General features: G+C 45.6%; 1 protein-coding gene across 6 annotated transcripts in view; it reads left to right on the top strand.

Moving 5' to 3' along the window:
* Window positions 1-16,113, top strand: part of LOC109897702 (inositol hexakisphosphate and diphosphoinositol-pentakisphosphate kinase 2-like) — a 68,652-nt gene that overhangs the window by 11,214 nt on the left and 41,325 nt on the right. For 4 of the 6 annotated variants that reach the window (XM_031833026.1, XM_031833025.1, XM_031833023.1 and 1 more), the window contains exons 2-14: window positions 148-764; window positions 2,530-2,737; window positions 3,148-3,238; window positions 3,339-3,424; window positions 3,806-3,960; window positions 4,283-4,384; window positions 5,850-6,011; window positions 6,314-6,435; window positions 7,248-7,349; window positions 7,763-7,849; window positions 8,129-8,204; window positions 10,952-11,061; window positions 15,583-15,668. In XM_031833026.1, the coding sequence (XP_031688886.1) occupies window positions 600-764; window positions 2,530-2,737; window positions 3,148-3,238; window positions 3,339-3,424; window positions 3,806-3,960; window positions 4,283-4,384; window positions 5,850-6,011; window positions 6,314-6,435; window positions 7,248-7,349; window positions 7,763-7,849; window positions 8,129-8,204; window positions 10,952-11,061; window positions 15,583-15,668 (1,552 nt within the window). In that variant the 5' untranslated portion in view covers window positions 148-599. The remainder of the gene's footprint in view (window positions 1-147; window positions 765-2,529; window positions 2,738-3,147; window positions 3,239-3,338; window positions 3,425-3,805; window positions 3,961-4,282; window positions 4,385-5,849; window positions 6,012-6,313; window positions 6,436-7,247; window positions 7,350-7,762; window positions 7,850-8,128; window positions 8,205-10,951; window positions 11,062-15,582; window positions 15,669-16,113) is intronic. The other 2 variants (XM_020492226.2, XM_031833024.1) reach the window with 1 other exon arrangement.

Genomic DNA, 16,113 nt, shown 5'->3' with positions numbered 1-16,113 from the left:
GGTACGACACCCAGTAGATGAGTAGAGCTGAGTTAGAGAGATGAGACAGCATTATTAGACAGCATGCTGACTTCTTCACAGGCGCTGAACTCAGTCTCTCAGGGTTGGTCTGTTTCTCAGTTTTTCCTTCTGTGTTGTCCTCTGTAGGTGTTGCCTGGTGGTGAGACTGGAGGGACCTTTGTGAACCAGTCGTCTCATTGTCCTCAGCTTAGAGCGATGCCACTTTGGAGAATGAGAACCTTCTCCTGACACAGGGAGGGTACTCCTCCCCCCAACCTTACCAACCCGGACTCTCTCTACCTACCTACCTCACCCCTGACCCCCATTACCTCACCACTGACTAACCCATAAACCCTCCCCTCTAATACTACCTCAACACTCTCCTCTATGTAAACCTGCTGCTCTTAAACTGCTCTGTCCCCACCCTCCAGAGTATTACATTACATTCAATACAACAGGGGGAATTTAAAAAAGCATTGTCAGTGCCTACTCCCTGGTGTCCATTTTGTGCCCAGAGTGTATCCTCAGTAGGGTGCTCTAAGCCTGTGTACTGGCACGTGACGATGCTGCTGAACTTCGAGTGACGTCCCCACTCTGTGATGTCAGAGGCTAGAGGAGAGGGGCGGGACCAGAGTGGGAATCTCTCGTTTGTGGTTGGCTGTGTCGATGAAGACCACCGAGGCTCAGAAGAAGGAGGAAGAATAAAGAATGAGGGAGAGATGGGAAAAGGAGAGGAGGAGGACGATGACAAGGATGATGACTCGGTGTGTACGTGGAAGCAGAAAAAAAAGACTAGTCTTTACTTGCTTCCTCACCTCCTTCTCAAACCGCATTTGAGGGGAAGAATCCAAGATCCCACTCCTCCAAATGCATTTTGAAAAGGAGGAGAGATGACAGAACAGGATTTTTTTTTTGCCTTTGCCTTCACAAGTAATCTTATAACACATCATGTACAGTGCCTTGCGAAAGTATTCGGCCCCCTTGAACTTTGCGACCTTTTGCCACATTTCAGGCTTCAAACATAAAGATATAAAACGGTATTTTTTTGTGAAGAATCAACAACAAGTGGGACACAATCATGAAGTGGAACAACATTTATTGGATATTTCAAACTTTATTAACAAATCAAAAACTGAAAAAATGGGGCGTGCAAAATTATTCAGCCCCCTTAAGTTAATACTTTGTAGCGCCACCTTTTGCTGCGATTACAGCTGTAAGTCGCTTGGGGTATGTCTCTATCAGTTTTGCACATCGAGAGACTGAAATTGTTTCCCATTCCTCCTTGCAAAACAGCTCGAGCTCAGTGAGGTTGGATGGAGAGCATTTGTGAACAGCAGTTTTCAGTTCTTTCCACAGATTCTCGATTGGATTCATGTCTGGACTTTGACTTGGCCATTCTAACACCTGGATATGTTTATTTTTCAACCATTCCATTGTAGATGTTGCTTTATGTTTTGGATCATTGTCTTGTTGGAAGACAAATCTCCGTCCCAGTCTCAGGTCTTTTGCAGACTCCATCAGGTTTTCTTCCAGAATGGTCCTGTATTTGGCTCCATCCATCTTCCCATCAATTTTAACCATCTTCCCTGTCCCTGCTGAAGAAAAGCAGGCCCAAACCATGATGCTGCCACCACCATGTTTGACAGTGGGGATGGTGTGTTCAGGGTGATGAGCTGTGTTGCTTTTACGCCAAACATAACGTTTTGCATTGTTGCCAAAAAGTTCAATTTTGGTTTCATCTGACCAGAGCACCTTCTTCCACATGTTTGGTGTGTCTCCCAGGTGGCTTGTGGCAAACTTTAAACAACACTTTTTATGGATATCTTTAAGAAATGTCTTTCTTCTTGCCACTCTTCCATAAAGGCCATATTTGTGCAATATACGACTGATTGTTGTCCTATGGACAGAGTCTCCCACCTCAGCTGTAGATCTCTGCAGTTCATCCAGAGTGATCATGGGCCTCTTGGCTGCATCTCTGATCAGTCTTCTCCTTGTATGAGCTGAAAGTTTAGAGGGACGGCCAGGTCTTGGTAGATTTGCAGTGGTCTGATACTCCTTCCATTTCAATATTATCGCTTGCACAGTGCTCCTTGGGATGTTTAAAGCTTGGGAAATCTTTTTGTATCCAAATCCGGCTTTAAACTTCTTCACAACAGTATCTCGGACCTGCCTGGTGTGTTCCTTGTTCTTCATGATGCTCTCTGCGCTTTTAACGGACCTCTGAGACTATCACAGTGCAGGTGCATTTATACGGAGACTTGATTACACACAGGTGGATTGTATTTATCATCATTAGTCATTTAGGTCAACATTGGATCATTCAGAGATCCTCACTGAACTTCTGGAGAGAGTTTGCTGCACTGAAAGTAAAGGGGCTGAATAATTTTGCACGCCCAATGAAGCCTGAAATGTGGCAAAAGGTCGCAAAGTTCAAGGGGGCCGAATACTTTCGCAAGGCACTGTACATTAAATGACACAGTGATCTTTACATCCCCCCCCCCCCCCCCCCCTTCTCTCTGGTTCCCCCAGCCTCCAGAGAGGCAGATCGTGGTGGGCATCTGCTCCATGATGAAGAAGTCCAAGTCAAAGCCCATGACCGAGATCATGGAAAGACTGTGTAAGTTTGAGTACATCACGGTGGTCATCTTCCCCGAGGAGGTCATCCTCAGCCAGCCCGTGGACAAATGGCCCCTGTGTGACTGCCTCGTCTCCTTCCACTCCAAAGGTACAAACCAGCGTACGTACGTGCACCCACTGTACACTATTGAGTGCATCAGGTACTGGTTTTCTCACATGCACATTGCACAGCTACAGATGAATACTGTATATGCATGCCTGTAGTATACATGCATACACAATCTCTACATTAAGCATGCACAAAGTAAGGAAATACCGAATGTACACACACACACACACATTCCCGTCTTGCCAGTGTGTAGCCGTAGTATACGTCTGGCATGGTCTTAGAACAGAGTTCAGAAAAATTTAATCTACATGGAAATGTATTTAGCCTGTATACAGACCCATGGAACAATAATGTCATGTATTTAGCCTGTATACTGGAACAATAATGTCATGGTTAAGACATGTGTTTCCTATATTTATTTACATGGTTGTGTTTATGTATGTGTGGGGGTGGGTGTGTAGGTTTCCCATTGGACAAAGCGGTAGAGTACGCCAAACTCAGAAACCCGCTTCTCATCAATGACCTGAACATGCAGTACTACATACAAGACAGGTATGATGGGAAACACTCAGTCATTCCTAGCCTGTTCATACTTTTTGTAAAAGTCTACTGACTCGTTCCATTATATAATCGTTGTATTCTGTCCCCTCAGGAGGGAGGTGTATCGTATCTTGCAGGAGGAAGGCATTGATCTTCCTCGTTACGCTGTGTTAACCCGAGACCCAGACAGACCTGAAGGTAAGTGTTACAACGCACCTTGTCTCTTGTGCCAGACTGGTACTACTAAATCAATTAGCTAGCTAGCTAGCATGCACCCAAGATTACATGTGTAGCCACTTGCACTGCTGAATGTGGCCTTTTTCCATAGCGCGATTGGTTAGAATGCTTCAGGAGGGTGGTGTGCTCGAGTCTCAGTATGAGCTAGATCAGGAGGAAGTGCTGCAGCTAAGGAAGCACAGCCACTTCCTTTTACATATGCATTTTCTGTAGACCTCAAGTTCCGCCTAGCCTAATGAAGATGAAGGCTGTTACCGTATCGCCAACCCCTACCCAGTCGGGCATAATTCAAGTGTGCTTCGAGGCCCTGTCTCTGATTGGCTGGGTGGCTTTTCATTCTAGTGTGTAACCTGGTGGAGGGGGAGGATCATGTGGAGGTGAACGGGGAGGTGTTCCCCAAGCCCTTTGTGGAGAAGCCTGTGAGTGCTGAGGACCATAACGTTTACGTCTACTACCCCACCTCAGCTGGAGGAGGCAGCCAGAGACTCTTCCGCAAGGTACTGAGGGACATTCAGACGCTGTATTGTATAGGAACTGCTGTTGGAATTATAGTGGATGGGTGGCCTTTTTTGGAGCCATGCTGTACAGAATGGGTTGAAACTCAACTGTACACACTTAGTACTCAAACCAAACTTTCAACCCCTTATTTAGATATTTTAGTTGCACTTTATTAGATTTTTTTTTCTTCTTGAAAGAATCAAACAAATGGAATAGTCCCAAAAGTGCAACCCCCCCCCCCCCGTCCCATCTTGCTGGCTCAACCAAGCGCTCTGTCGATACAATTTGAACCCAGGTCTGATTGTCTCCTCTCTCCTGTAGATAGGGAGCCGCAGCAGTGTGTACTCCCCAGAGAGCTGTGTGAGGAAGACTGGCTCCTACATATACGAGGAGTTCATGCCAACGGACGGCACTGATGTCAAGGTAAGTGTGTGTTGGTGTGTGTGAGCCTGGTTGCAGTCAGTCATTTGTTTGATCGGCTGTATGGGGTGTGTGTCTTGTTGATGTTTAGGTTAATCGATTGGTGGACTGTATACAGTGCCCTTTGAATTTTTCCCACATTTTGTTGCGTTACGTCCTTATTCTAAAATTGATTAAATCGTTTTTTCCTCATCAATCTACTCACAATACCCCATAATGACAAAGCAAAAATGTGTTTTTAGTTTTTTTTTGTGCTAATTTATAAAAAATAAAAGAGGATATATTTGCATAAGTATTCAGACCCTTTAATCAGTACTTTGTTGAAGCGTCTTTGGCATTGATTACAGCCTCACGTCTTCTTGGGTATGACGCTATAAGCTTGGCACACCTGTATTTGGGGAGTTTCTCCGCAATTTAAAAAAAATACTCCATCAGGTGTACACTGTGGGGACTAGAGCTGTGAATTTTCAGCGACTTTACGATATGATATTATCACCATACCAAGGTGCCGATACGATATGTATTGTGATTTAGAAATGGTGATTTAATAAAAACAACTAAACATATTGCTCAGCTTATGTCTGCTGCAGAGGGACACGATAGATGCCACGGGAAAACAACAAGTATTGATCAGTCATGGAAATTAACATGCAGGTACACCCAACTAGTGCAAAAATAATATTGTCGATACGATATATCATCCAAAATAATATCCCCATATGTCACTGTTTTGTGACACTACTGTGGCCCTGACGATGTGTCTATGATATGATGTCAGGTGTACACAGTGGGCCCTGACTATGATATGATGTCAGGTGTACACAGTGGGCCCTGACGATGTGTCTATGATATGATGTCAGGTGTACACAGTGGGCCCTGACTATTATATGATGTCAGGTGTACACAGTGGGCCCTGACTATGTGTCTATGATATGATGTCAGGTGTACACAGTGGGCCCTGACTATGATATGATGTCAGGTGAACACAGTGGGCCCTGACTATGATATGATGTCAGGTGAACACAGTGGGCCCTGACTATGATATGATGTCAGGTGAACACAGTGGGCCCTGACGATGTGTCTATGATATGATATCAGGTGAACACAGTGGGCCCTGACTATGATATGATGTCAGGTGAACACAGTGGGCCCTGACTATGATATGATGTCAGGTGAACACAGTGGGCCCTGACTATGATATGATGTCAGGTGTACACAGTGGGCCCTGACTATGATATGATGTCAGGTGTACACAGTGGGCCCTGACTATGATATGATGTCAGGTGAACACAGTGGGCCCTGACTATGATATGATGTCAGGTGTACACAGTGGGCCCTGACTATGATATGATGTCAGGTGTACACAGTGGGCCCTGACTATGATATGATGTCAGGTGTACACAGTGGGCCCTGACTATGATATGATGTCAGGTGTACACAGTGGGCCCTGACTATGATATGATGTCAGGTGTACACAGTGGGCCCTGACTATGCCCATGCTGAGGCCAGGAAGTCCCCAGCCCTGGACGGTAAGGTGGAGAGGGACAGCGAGGGGAAAGAGATCCGCTACCCTGTCATGCTCTCCGCCATGGAGAAACTGGTGGCCCGCAAGGTCTGCCTGGCCTTCAAGGTGAGGCTTTTCAACCAATCAGACCACTCGCTGTTTGTGTGAGTGTCATCTCACCCGATCAATCTGAAGCCATCTTAAACTCGCGGTGCATCCCAATAGTCTGAAGAGGCGTCCTCTCCTTAACCTCGTCTTATCTCCTTCATCTGCAAGAGCTGCGTTTGGTAAAAGCATCTGTCGTGTTTTTTCAGGTAAGTGCTGATGAATGAAGGGAGGAACCCTCTTTAGACTACTGGGATGCACTCCACTTGATTGGCTACATTCAGTTTCAATGTCTGACTTGCGGCACTCTCTTTCTATCCCAGCAAACTGTGTGTGGCTTCGACCTCTTGAGAGCAAACGGCCACTCCTTCGTCTGTGACGTCAACGGCTTCAGCTTCGTGAAGAACTCCATGAAGTACTATGACGACTGTGCCAAGGTCTTGGGGTAGGTGAGGCAGGCTGTCATGCTGAAGGTTCAACTAGCGCTCATCCTTACATCTCCGTTCCTTTACTTTAGTACGTTTTTAGTTTTACAGGGACAGTGTGCACTTGAATCAACATTACTATGAAAGTGCCAGTTTTAGCCAGACACCTCATTTCCAACTGCAGTCCCTGGTTTAGCCCCCTGATTTCCACGTTGCTACCCAGGGGTCAGCTGGGTAACTAGTCATACTGTACGTTGACACCCAGGGGTCAGCTGGGTAACTAGTCATACTGTACGTTGACACCCAGGGGTCAGCTGGGTAACTAGTCATACTGTACGTTGACATCCAGGGGTCAGCTGGGTAACTAGTCATACTGTACGTTGCTACCCAGGGGACAGCTGGGTAACTAGAGCATATGGTACGTTGACACCCAGGGGACAGCTGGGTAACTAGAGCCATACTGTACGTTGACACCCAGGGGACAGCTGGGTAACTAGAGCATACTGTACGTTGACACCCAGAGGTCAGCTGGGTAACTAGAGCATACGGTACGTTGACAACCAGAGGTCAGCTGGGTAACTAGAGCATACTGTACGTTGACACCCAGGGGACAGCTGGGTAACTAGAGCCATACTGTACGTTGACACCCAGGGGACAGCTGGGTAACTAGAGCCATACTGTACGTTGACACCCAGGGGACAGCTGGGTAACTAGAGCCATACTGTACGTTGACAAAGTAAAAGTGTATTTTATTCACAACTCATTCCTTGAACTAGCGAGAATCCAAACTCTGATATAGCTCACACTATTAGTTGTTTCCCCCCACACACAGGAACATGGTGATGCGAGAGCTGGCCCCTCAGTTCCACATCCCCTGGTCCATCCCCCTGGAGGCTGAGGACATACCCATAGTCCCCACCACCTCAGGAACCATGTGAGTACCCCTCTCCTCTTTCTCTCCTCCTCTTCCTTTTTTTTCATTTCTCCTCCCCTATCCTTCTGCTTCTTTCTCCTCTTCTTCCTGTCCCCCCCCCCCCCCCCCCCCCCTCTTCCTTGCTCATTTCTTCTAGAGGTAGTCTGAGGTAGTTTAGTGAACTATACTCGCATGGTGATTTAACCTCTCTCGAGACTTGAAAACATGTTAGCTCCCACAGCTAACGTCTAGGCTTCATCTCATTGGACTGAACACAGTCCTGAGTCACATAAATGACCTAGTTTGATACCCGGTGTATATGACTGATTTACATGTCCTTTAGCCTATTGGTTTTCCAGCCCTCAGCCTATTGAGATTCTCAATAACAAAGGATGAGTACAGTAAACAACTCCATAATGACACCTATCCTACAGGATGGAGCTGCGCTGTGTCATCGCCATCATCCGCCACGGAGACCGCACCCCCAAACAGAAGATGAAGATGGAAGTCCGACACCCTCTGTGAGTCTATCTACTCCCCCTCTAAATCTAGATACCTCAAATACCCCCTTTGTGAGTCTAGATACCTCAAATACCCCCTCTGTGAGTCTAGATATCTCAAATACCCCTTCTGTGAGTCTAGATATCTCAAATAGCCCCTCTCCCCATTCACAGTGGGCAAAATTTTACACGCTGACAAAATGAATGACTTCATTTTCTGTTCGTCCATATAACAAATACAACTTGTAATTCACCTTCCCCAGTCCTGTTGCATTTCAGTGTTGAATCTGTTGTTTTTAGATTCTTTGCGCTGTTTGAAAAGTATGGAGGCTACAAGTCAGGGAAACTGAAGTTGAAGAAACCCAAACAGCTACAGGTCAGTCCAAGTATATCTTCTTTTCCCATAACACAGAAACCCTCTGTTGAGCGGAAGCCTATTTGTGTTGTTGGGGAAGCTACTCTGAAAATATAGTTCACCAAGCTACCAATGACTTCACACTGGAAGAAGTTAAGCTACCCTTAAGAAAAATACAGTTTGTGTATAAGTTATTTTGAAAACGTAGTTCACTACATCCAAAATACAGTACTTTGTTATTATTATGAAAAATTATCATATGTAAATCTGAAATGGTGTGAATTAGGCAAGTCTAATGTCGAAAAATATAGTTAATTATTGCCCATATGTGACCGACCGGCTTGATTCAATTTTATGTAGCAAAATTTGTAATTGTGTATTTTACATTGGATAAAAGTAGAGACTCAAATTGTATATCATACACTACAGTTGAGGAACAATAGGAAAGTAATTCTGCTTTGAAAGTTGATAAACTTTTGAGAAAATGGCCCTTGAATGTTTTGGTACCTACTGGAGAGCTCTTTGTCTACACCCATTCAGCATTGTTCACACCCTCAAGCTTTAGCCCCACCCATCCCTTTAAGGATTCACATGTGAGGTTATGTACTAAACAACCTAAGATTTCAATACTAAAGGCTGGCATGTTGGTAAATTCAATCTGGAGCTCTCTTGGTGTTTGTAAACTCTTTATTTTTTTAAACATTTTTTCTTTTCTTTTTACCCCTTTTCCTCCCCAATTTCGTGGTATCCAATTGTTAGTAGCTACTATCTTGTCTCATCGCTACAACTCCCATACGGGCTCGGGAGAGACGAAAGTTGAAAGTCATGCGTCCTCCGATACACAACCCAACCAAGCCGCACTCCTTCTTAACACCGCACGCATCCAACCCGGAAGCCAGCTGCACCAATGTGTCAGAGGAAACACCTGGCAACCTTGGTTAGCGTGCACTGCGCCCGGCCCGCCACAGGAGTCACTGGTGCCCGATGAGACAAGGATATCCCTACCGGCCAAACCCTCCCTAACCCGGACGACGCTAGGCCAATTGTGCGTCGCCCCACAGACCTCCCAGTTGCGGCCGGTTACGACAGAGCCTGGGTGCGAACCCAGAGTCTCTGGTGGCACAGCTGGCGCTGCAGTACAGCACCCTTAACCACTGCGCCACCCGGGAGGCCCGGTGTTCGTAAACTCAGAGCATTGTCAGATTGTCTGTTTGTAAGTTCAGAGCGTTTTGAGTGCACACTGGATGCTATGGCCGAGGAGTAGGGTTGATCCGAGCATTCTGACCTAACAACAGCAGTCAAGCACCCAAGCTAACTGGCTAAAGTTGGCTAGCTTGCTAGCTACTTCCAGATACAAATGAAAGTTCAGCTCACTTTTACCATTTTACTCGGCCTAGCAGAGTTTGTTTGGATTTTTTGTTCAAATGTTATCCAGAGTGTTGATGACTGCAACTGTGCTGCTGGCAACATTTTTAATTAAGCTTTTTTTTTGCCAACGTTTACTGACACATTCAACGGGTGTTGAGCGTTCATAAATTCGTCAGTTATTCTGAACTTTGGTACACTCAGTCAAGAGGGATCTGAAATCAGAGTAGAGAGCCAGAGCGAATTTACCAGCTACGTCTGTCAACAAATGAACTTTCTATTGAAATGGTTACTTGCATAGTGGAGTCTTTTTGTTTCGACATGTAGCTAGCAGCTAAACAATGGACCATAATCCTAACTCATAACGTTACTACCCTGCATGAATCTGCAGGTAGCTAACCAACCAGGTTCAATGTTAGCTAGCTTACATTAGGCTATAACTAGCAATGCAAATGGCTCTGAGATACGAATAATATTACTACACAGATCATACACGTAACGTTACCTAGCGAGGCAGTCAGCTAACGTTAGCTAGCTAGCTAACAGTACACTTTAACTTTAAATGAAAACGACTTTCTGACTAAATTTGAAATGTGTAATCTGAAAATATAGCTAGCTAGACTATCTTACCCATAAACATGGATGGGCACTTCTCCCGCTCTGTCACCGATGCCATGGTTGCCCTTTAGTTTGAAGATGTAATCCGGAGACAGGTTATACAACAGCCTTCTGTGTTCTCTTTTCGACTCTGTCTGCGTATTTGCAATAAAACGCCAGGATGTTCTCCATCTCCTTAGCTATCATACTCTAATTTCACTGATTTCAAAACTCGGTCCTCTAGAAAGTGGAGAGCAACACTTATGTAGTTCTACTACGTGGTATCTTTATAAAAAAGCTGCGTTAGCTAGCGGGAAGGTTGCCGACTTTTTCCGTGGTTAAACCAACTAGGCTCGTAATTTATCAATTTTATTCGTATTTACAGATGGCATGGTAAAACAGTAGTGTGTAGTTCCAGTAGTTAGCTACACTGCAAAGTTTTAGACTGATCCAATGAACCATTGCTTTTCTGTTCAAAATATTGTATCAAGTCTGCCCAAATGTGCCTAATTGGTTTATTAATACATTTTCAAATGTATAACAGTGCACTCTCCTCAAACAATAGCATGGTATTCTTTCACAGTAATAGCTACTGTAAATTGGACAGTGCAGTTAGATTAGCTTTCTGCCAATATCAGATATGTCCTGGGAAATGTTCTTGTTACTTACAACCTCATGCTAATCACATTAGCGCACGTTAGCTCAACCGTCCCGTGAGGTGGGGGTGGTGGTCACCAATCCTGTAGAGGTTAAGCACTTTTTTGACAAATGTCAGTTCCATTGACTGTTGTGTGTGTTTTGTGTAGGAAGTGCTGGACATTGCCCGGCTCCTACTGGCTGAGTTGGGACAGCACACAGACTGTGAGATCGAGGAGAAGAAGGGTAAACTGGAGCAGCTCAAGACGGTCCTAGAGATGTGAGAGACGCTTATGGGCACGCCACACACACTCACACCAGGGTTGACCAATTACGTGGGATCAATTGCGATACTCAGAAATATTTTGGCAAGGAAACAAAACATGAAGTAGACATTTCTTATGGAAAACAGTCCTAATGTTGACGAGGAACAAAGTCTGCTTCGTTTTTGTATTTTTTATTTTGTTGCCATGGAAAATCTGGTATCCTAGTACACACGCACACGTCACGCTCTAATCTGTCCGTCATTTTGTCCATGCATCAAGTAGTGATCTGCTCTTCTGTATGTGATGCTTGGTGTAGAACCCTCCGTGTTGCTGTGTCTGTAGTCCAGTGTAGAAATCTCCTCAGTGTCATTGCTGTGTCTGTAGTCCAGTGTAGAAACCTCCTCTGTGTCATCGCTGTGTCTGTAGTCCAGTGTAGAAATCTCCTCCATGTCATTGCTGTGTCTGTAGTCCAGTCTAGAAACCTCCTCTGTATCATTGCTGTGTCTGTAGTCCAGTGTAGAAATCTCCTCCATGTCATTGCTGTGTCTGTAGTCCAGTCTAGAAACCTCCTCTGTATCATTGCTGTGTCTGTAGTCCAGTGTAGAAACCTCCTCCGTGTCATTGTTGTGCCTGTAGTCCAGTGTAGAAACCTCCTCTGTGTCATTGTTGTGCCTGTAGTCCAGTGTAGAAACCTCCTCCGTGTCATTGCTGTGTCTGTAGTCCAGTGTAGAAACCTCCTCCGTGTCATTGCTGTGTCTGTAGTCCAGTGTAGAAACCTCCTCTGTGTCATCGCTGTGTCTGTAGTCCAGTGTAGAAATCTCCTCCATGTCATTGCTGTGTCTGTAGTCCAGTGTAAAAACCTCCTCCGTGTCATTGTTGTGCCTGTAGTCCAGTGTAGAAATCTCCTCCGTGTCATTGTTGTGCCTGTAGTCCAGTGTAGAAATCTCCTCCGTGTCATTGCTGTGTCTGTAGTCCAGTGTAGAAACCTCCTCCGTGTCATTGTTGTGCCTGTAGTCCAGTGTAGAAACCTCCTCCGTGTCATTGCTGTGTCTGTAGTCCAGTGTAGAAACCTCCTCCGTGTCATCGCTGTGTCTGTAGTCCAGTGTAGAAACCTCCTCCGTGTCATCGCTGTGTCTGTAGTCCAGTGTAGAAACCTCCTCCGTGTCATCGCTGTGTCTGTAGTCCAGTGTAGAAACCTCCTCCGTGTCATCGCTGTGTCTGTAGTCCAGTGTAGAAACCTCCTCCGTGTCATCGCTGTGTCTGTAGTCCAGTGTAGAAACCTCCTCCGTGTCATCGCTGTGTCTGTAGTCCAGTGTAGAAACCTCCTCCGTGTCATCGCTGTGTCTGTAGTCCAGTGTAGAAACCTCCGTGTCATTGCTGTGTCTGTAGTCCAGTGTAGAAACCTCCTCCGTGTCATTGTTGTGCCTGTAGTCCAGTGTAGAAACCTCCTCCGTGTCATTGCTGTGTCTGTAGTCCAGTGTAGAAACCTCCTCCGTGTCATTGCTGTGTCTGTAGTCCAGTGTAGAAACCTCCTCTGTGTCATCGCTGTGTCTGTAGTCCAGTGTAGAAATCTCCTCCATGTCATTGCTGTGTCTGTAGTCCAGTGTAAAAACCTCCTCCGTGTCATTGTTGTGCCTGTAGTCCAGTGTAGAAATCTCCTCCGTGTCATTGCTGTGTCTGTAGTCCAGTGTAGAAACCTCCTCCGTGTCATTGCTGTGTCTGTAGTCCAGTGTAAAAACCTCCTCCGTGTCATTGTTGTGCCTGTAGTCCAGTGTAGAAATCTCCTCCGTGTCATTGCTGTGTCTGTAGTCCAGTGTAGAAACCTCCTCCGTGTCATTGTTGTGCCTGTAGTCCAGTGTAGAAACCTCCTCTGTGTCATTGCTGTGTCTGTAGTCCAGTGTAGAAACCTCCTCCGTGTCATTGCTGTGTCTGTAGTCCAGTGTAGAAACCTCCTCCGTGTCATCGCTGTGTCTGTAGTCCAGTGTAGAAACCTCCTCCGTGTCATCGCTGTGTCTGTAGTCCAGTGTAGAAACCTCCTCCGTGTCATCGCTGTGTCTGTAGTCCAGTGTAGAAACCTCCTCCGTGTCATTGCTGTGTCTGTAGTCCAGTGTAGAAACCTCCTCCGTGTCATCGCTGTGTCTGTAGTCCAGTGTAGAAACCTCCTCCGTGTCATCGCTGTGTCTGTAGTCCAGTGTAGAAACCTCCTCCGTGTCATCGCTGTGTCTGTAGTCCAGTGTAGAAACCTCCTCCGTGTCATTGCTGTGTCTGTAGTCCAGTGTAGAAACCTCCTCCGTGTCATTGCTGTGTCTGTAGTCCAGTGTAGAAACCTCCTCCGTGTCATTGCTGTGTCTGTAGTCCAGTGCTCCACATATTGAATTAGCCTCGTCCCTGTATTCCTGAAACACACCATAGCCTAGCAGCTTTCACTTTGTGGACAATCCCCATCCTCCTTGTCTCTAATTCTCTTTTCCTCCCTCCCTCCTTTCTCTCTCTCTCCTCCTCTTTCCAAAGGGAGTCCAGCTTGAATGACACTCGGTATACCCCCCCCCCACACTCCCCCGGTTCACTCCTCACCCCTCCCACGGTTCACTCCCCCCCACCCCTCCCCCAGTTCACTCCTCCCCCTCCCCCGGTTCACTCCTCCCCCTCCCCCGGTTCACTCCTCCCCCTCCCCCGGTTCACTCCTCCCCCTCCCCCGGTTCACTCCTCCCCCCTCCCCCGGTTCACTCCCCCCCCACCCCTCCCCCAGTTCACTCCTCCCCCTCCCCCGGTTCACTCCTCGCTCTGTAACCACCACTGCCATTAACCTCCATTCATAACGAGGGATTTTATACTGACCATTAGAATCAGGGACCGCTAGCCACATCCATGTGCGTTTTTTGAACGAGTGCTGTGTTTGTCTGCGATGCATGTCGTTCTGAAAGTTGCCCTCTAATCTCACTACACCTTCGTCCTCTCACTCTTCTCATTCTCTGTGTACTGTATGTAGTCTTCCTGGTTAAACTTGTTGATAACAGTATGGGATTGCATATTAACCACAATTCAATGCAAATGGCACCTCTTTGACAATAACCAAGGATCAAACACACCGGTTATTGATCTGTGAGGGTTATTGATCTGTGAGGGTTATTGATCTGTGAGGGTTATTGATCTGTGAGGGTTATTGATCTGTGAGGGTTATTGATCTGGAAGAGTGTGGGAACGGGGAAATCCAGGATCGGTTGTAAAACACAAACCGTATCGCCTATCAAACCCATTTTCACGGGGATGTCATGTGTTTGTTCTGTACGTTGTCAAACCAGATGCTTGTCCCAAGGACACTCTTTTCTATTAGAGGAAGGTATGTTTTACATTAGTGACGGATATGCTAAATGATTATAATTGCCGGAGCATTGAACAGCACTAGGTAGCCTATCACTGTCACATCAATGTATATCAAACCACAGGGGAGGTAGAGCCATAAACCGGTCACATCCTGAAGGACAGGGCTGGTATGGCACATTACCATTAACACCGGGACCTCAGGCTTCCAAAGGTCGTACACAACCACCCAAAACATGTTTCCAGAAACCAGGCAGCTACTTAACTAGTTTAGCCTAGCCTGACTGACTGAGCACTTGCTAGCTAGTGTTTGAAGCTGGTCGAAAACCTCTGAACTATGGTTCTGAAATTAAATGTTGTGACGGACAGGGTCTGAGTCAGTTCCATTTAAAAATGGCCAATTCCATCCAGTAATTAATTGATTTCAGTTCAAGAAAAGTGTTATTTAAAAAATTAAAAAATAAACTTTTAAAGGATATTTAAAATGTACTTCCTAAATTGACAGAGTTCGATTGGAGTTGAGCTCAACACTAAGCTCTTGACATTTGTCACATGTCTGTAAGGAGTGTGTACTGTACCTGTATAATGAGGACTGTTCTTCATTAAGGGTGGATACCTGTATAATGAGGACTGTTCTTCATTAAGGGTGGATACCTGTATAATGAGGACTGTTCTTCATTAAGGGTGGATACCTGTATAATGAGGACTATTCTTCATTAAGGGTGGATACCTGTATAATGAGGACTGTTCTTCATTAAGGGTGGATACCTGTATAATGAGGACTGTTCTTCATTAAGGGTGGATACCTGTATAATGAGGACTGTTCTTCATTAAGGGTGGATACCTGTATAATGAGGACTGTTCTTCATTAAGGGTGGATACCTGTATAATGAGGACTGTTCTTCATTAAGGGTGGATACCTGTATAATGAGGACTGTTCTTCATTAAGGGTGGATACCTGTATAATGAGGACTGTTCTTCATTAAGGGTGGATACCTGTATAATGAGGACTGTTCTTCATTAAGGGTGGATACCTGTATAATGAGGACTGTTCTTCATTAAGGGTGGATACCTGTATAATGAGGACTGTTCTTCATTAAGGGTGGATACCTGTATAATGAGGACTGTTCTTCATTAAGGGTGGATACCTGTATAATGAGGACTGTTCTTCATTAAGGGTGGATACCTGCCCCCTGTGTGCATGTCTCTTCCAGGTACGGCCATTTCTCAGGCATCAACAGGAAGGTGCAGCTCACCTACCTGCCCAACGGACAGCCCAAAGCCTCCAGTGAGGAAGAAGGTAGGGAGGAGTCGCAGGCATACACCATCTCTGCTCATGTTCATGATTAACTTCTTACACACACAGTTGAAGTCTGAAATTGACATACACCTTAGCCAAATACACTTAAACTGTTTTTCACAATTCCTGACATTTAATCCTAGTAAAAATTCCCTGTCTTAGGTCCGTTAGGATCACCACTTTATTTTAAAAGTAGAGAGTGATTTATTTCAGCTTTTATTTCTTTAATCACATTCCCAGTGGGGTCAGAAGTTCATACACTCAATTCATTTTTGGTAGCATTGCCTTTTAAATTGTTTAACTTGTGTCAAATGTTTTCGGTTGCCTTCCACAAGCTTCCACACAATAAGTTGTGTGAATGTTGGCCCATTCCTCCTGACAGAGCTGGTGCACACTCTTTATCAGTTCTACCTAAAAAAATGTATGGGATTGAGGTCAGGGCTTT

Source organism: Oncorhynchus kisutch, linkage group LG10, assembly GCF_002021735.2.
Source record: "Oncorhynchus kisutch isolate 150728-3 linkage group LG10, Okis_V2, whole genome shotgun sequence".
In the NCBI taxonomy this organism is placed as follows: Eukaryota; Metazoa; Chordata; class Actinopteri; order Salmoniformes; family Salmonidae; genus Oncorhynchus; species Oncorhynchus kisutch.
The sequence above is the reverse complement of the archived record's forward strand: the minus strand, read 5'-3'. Positions and strand labels throughout refer to the sequence as shown.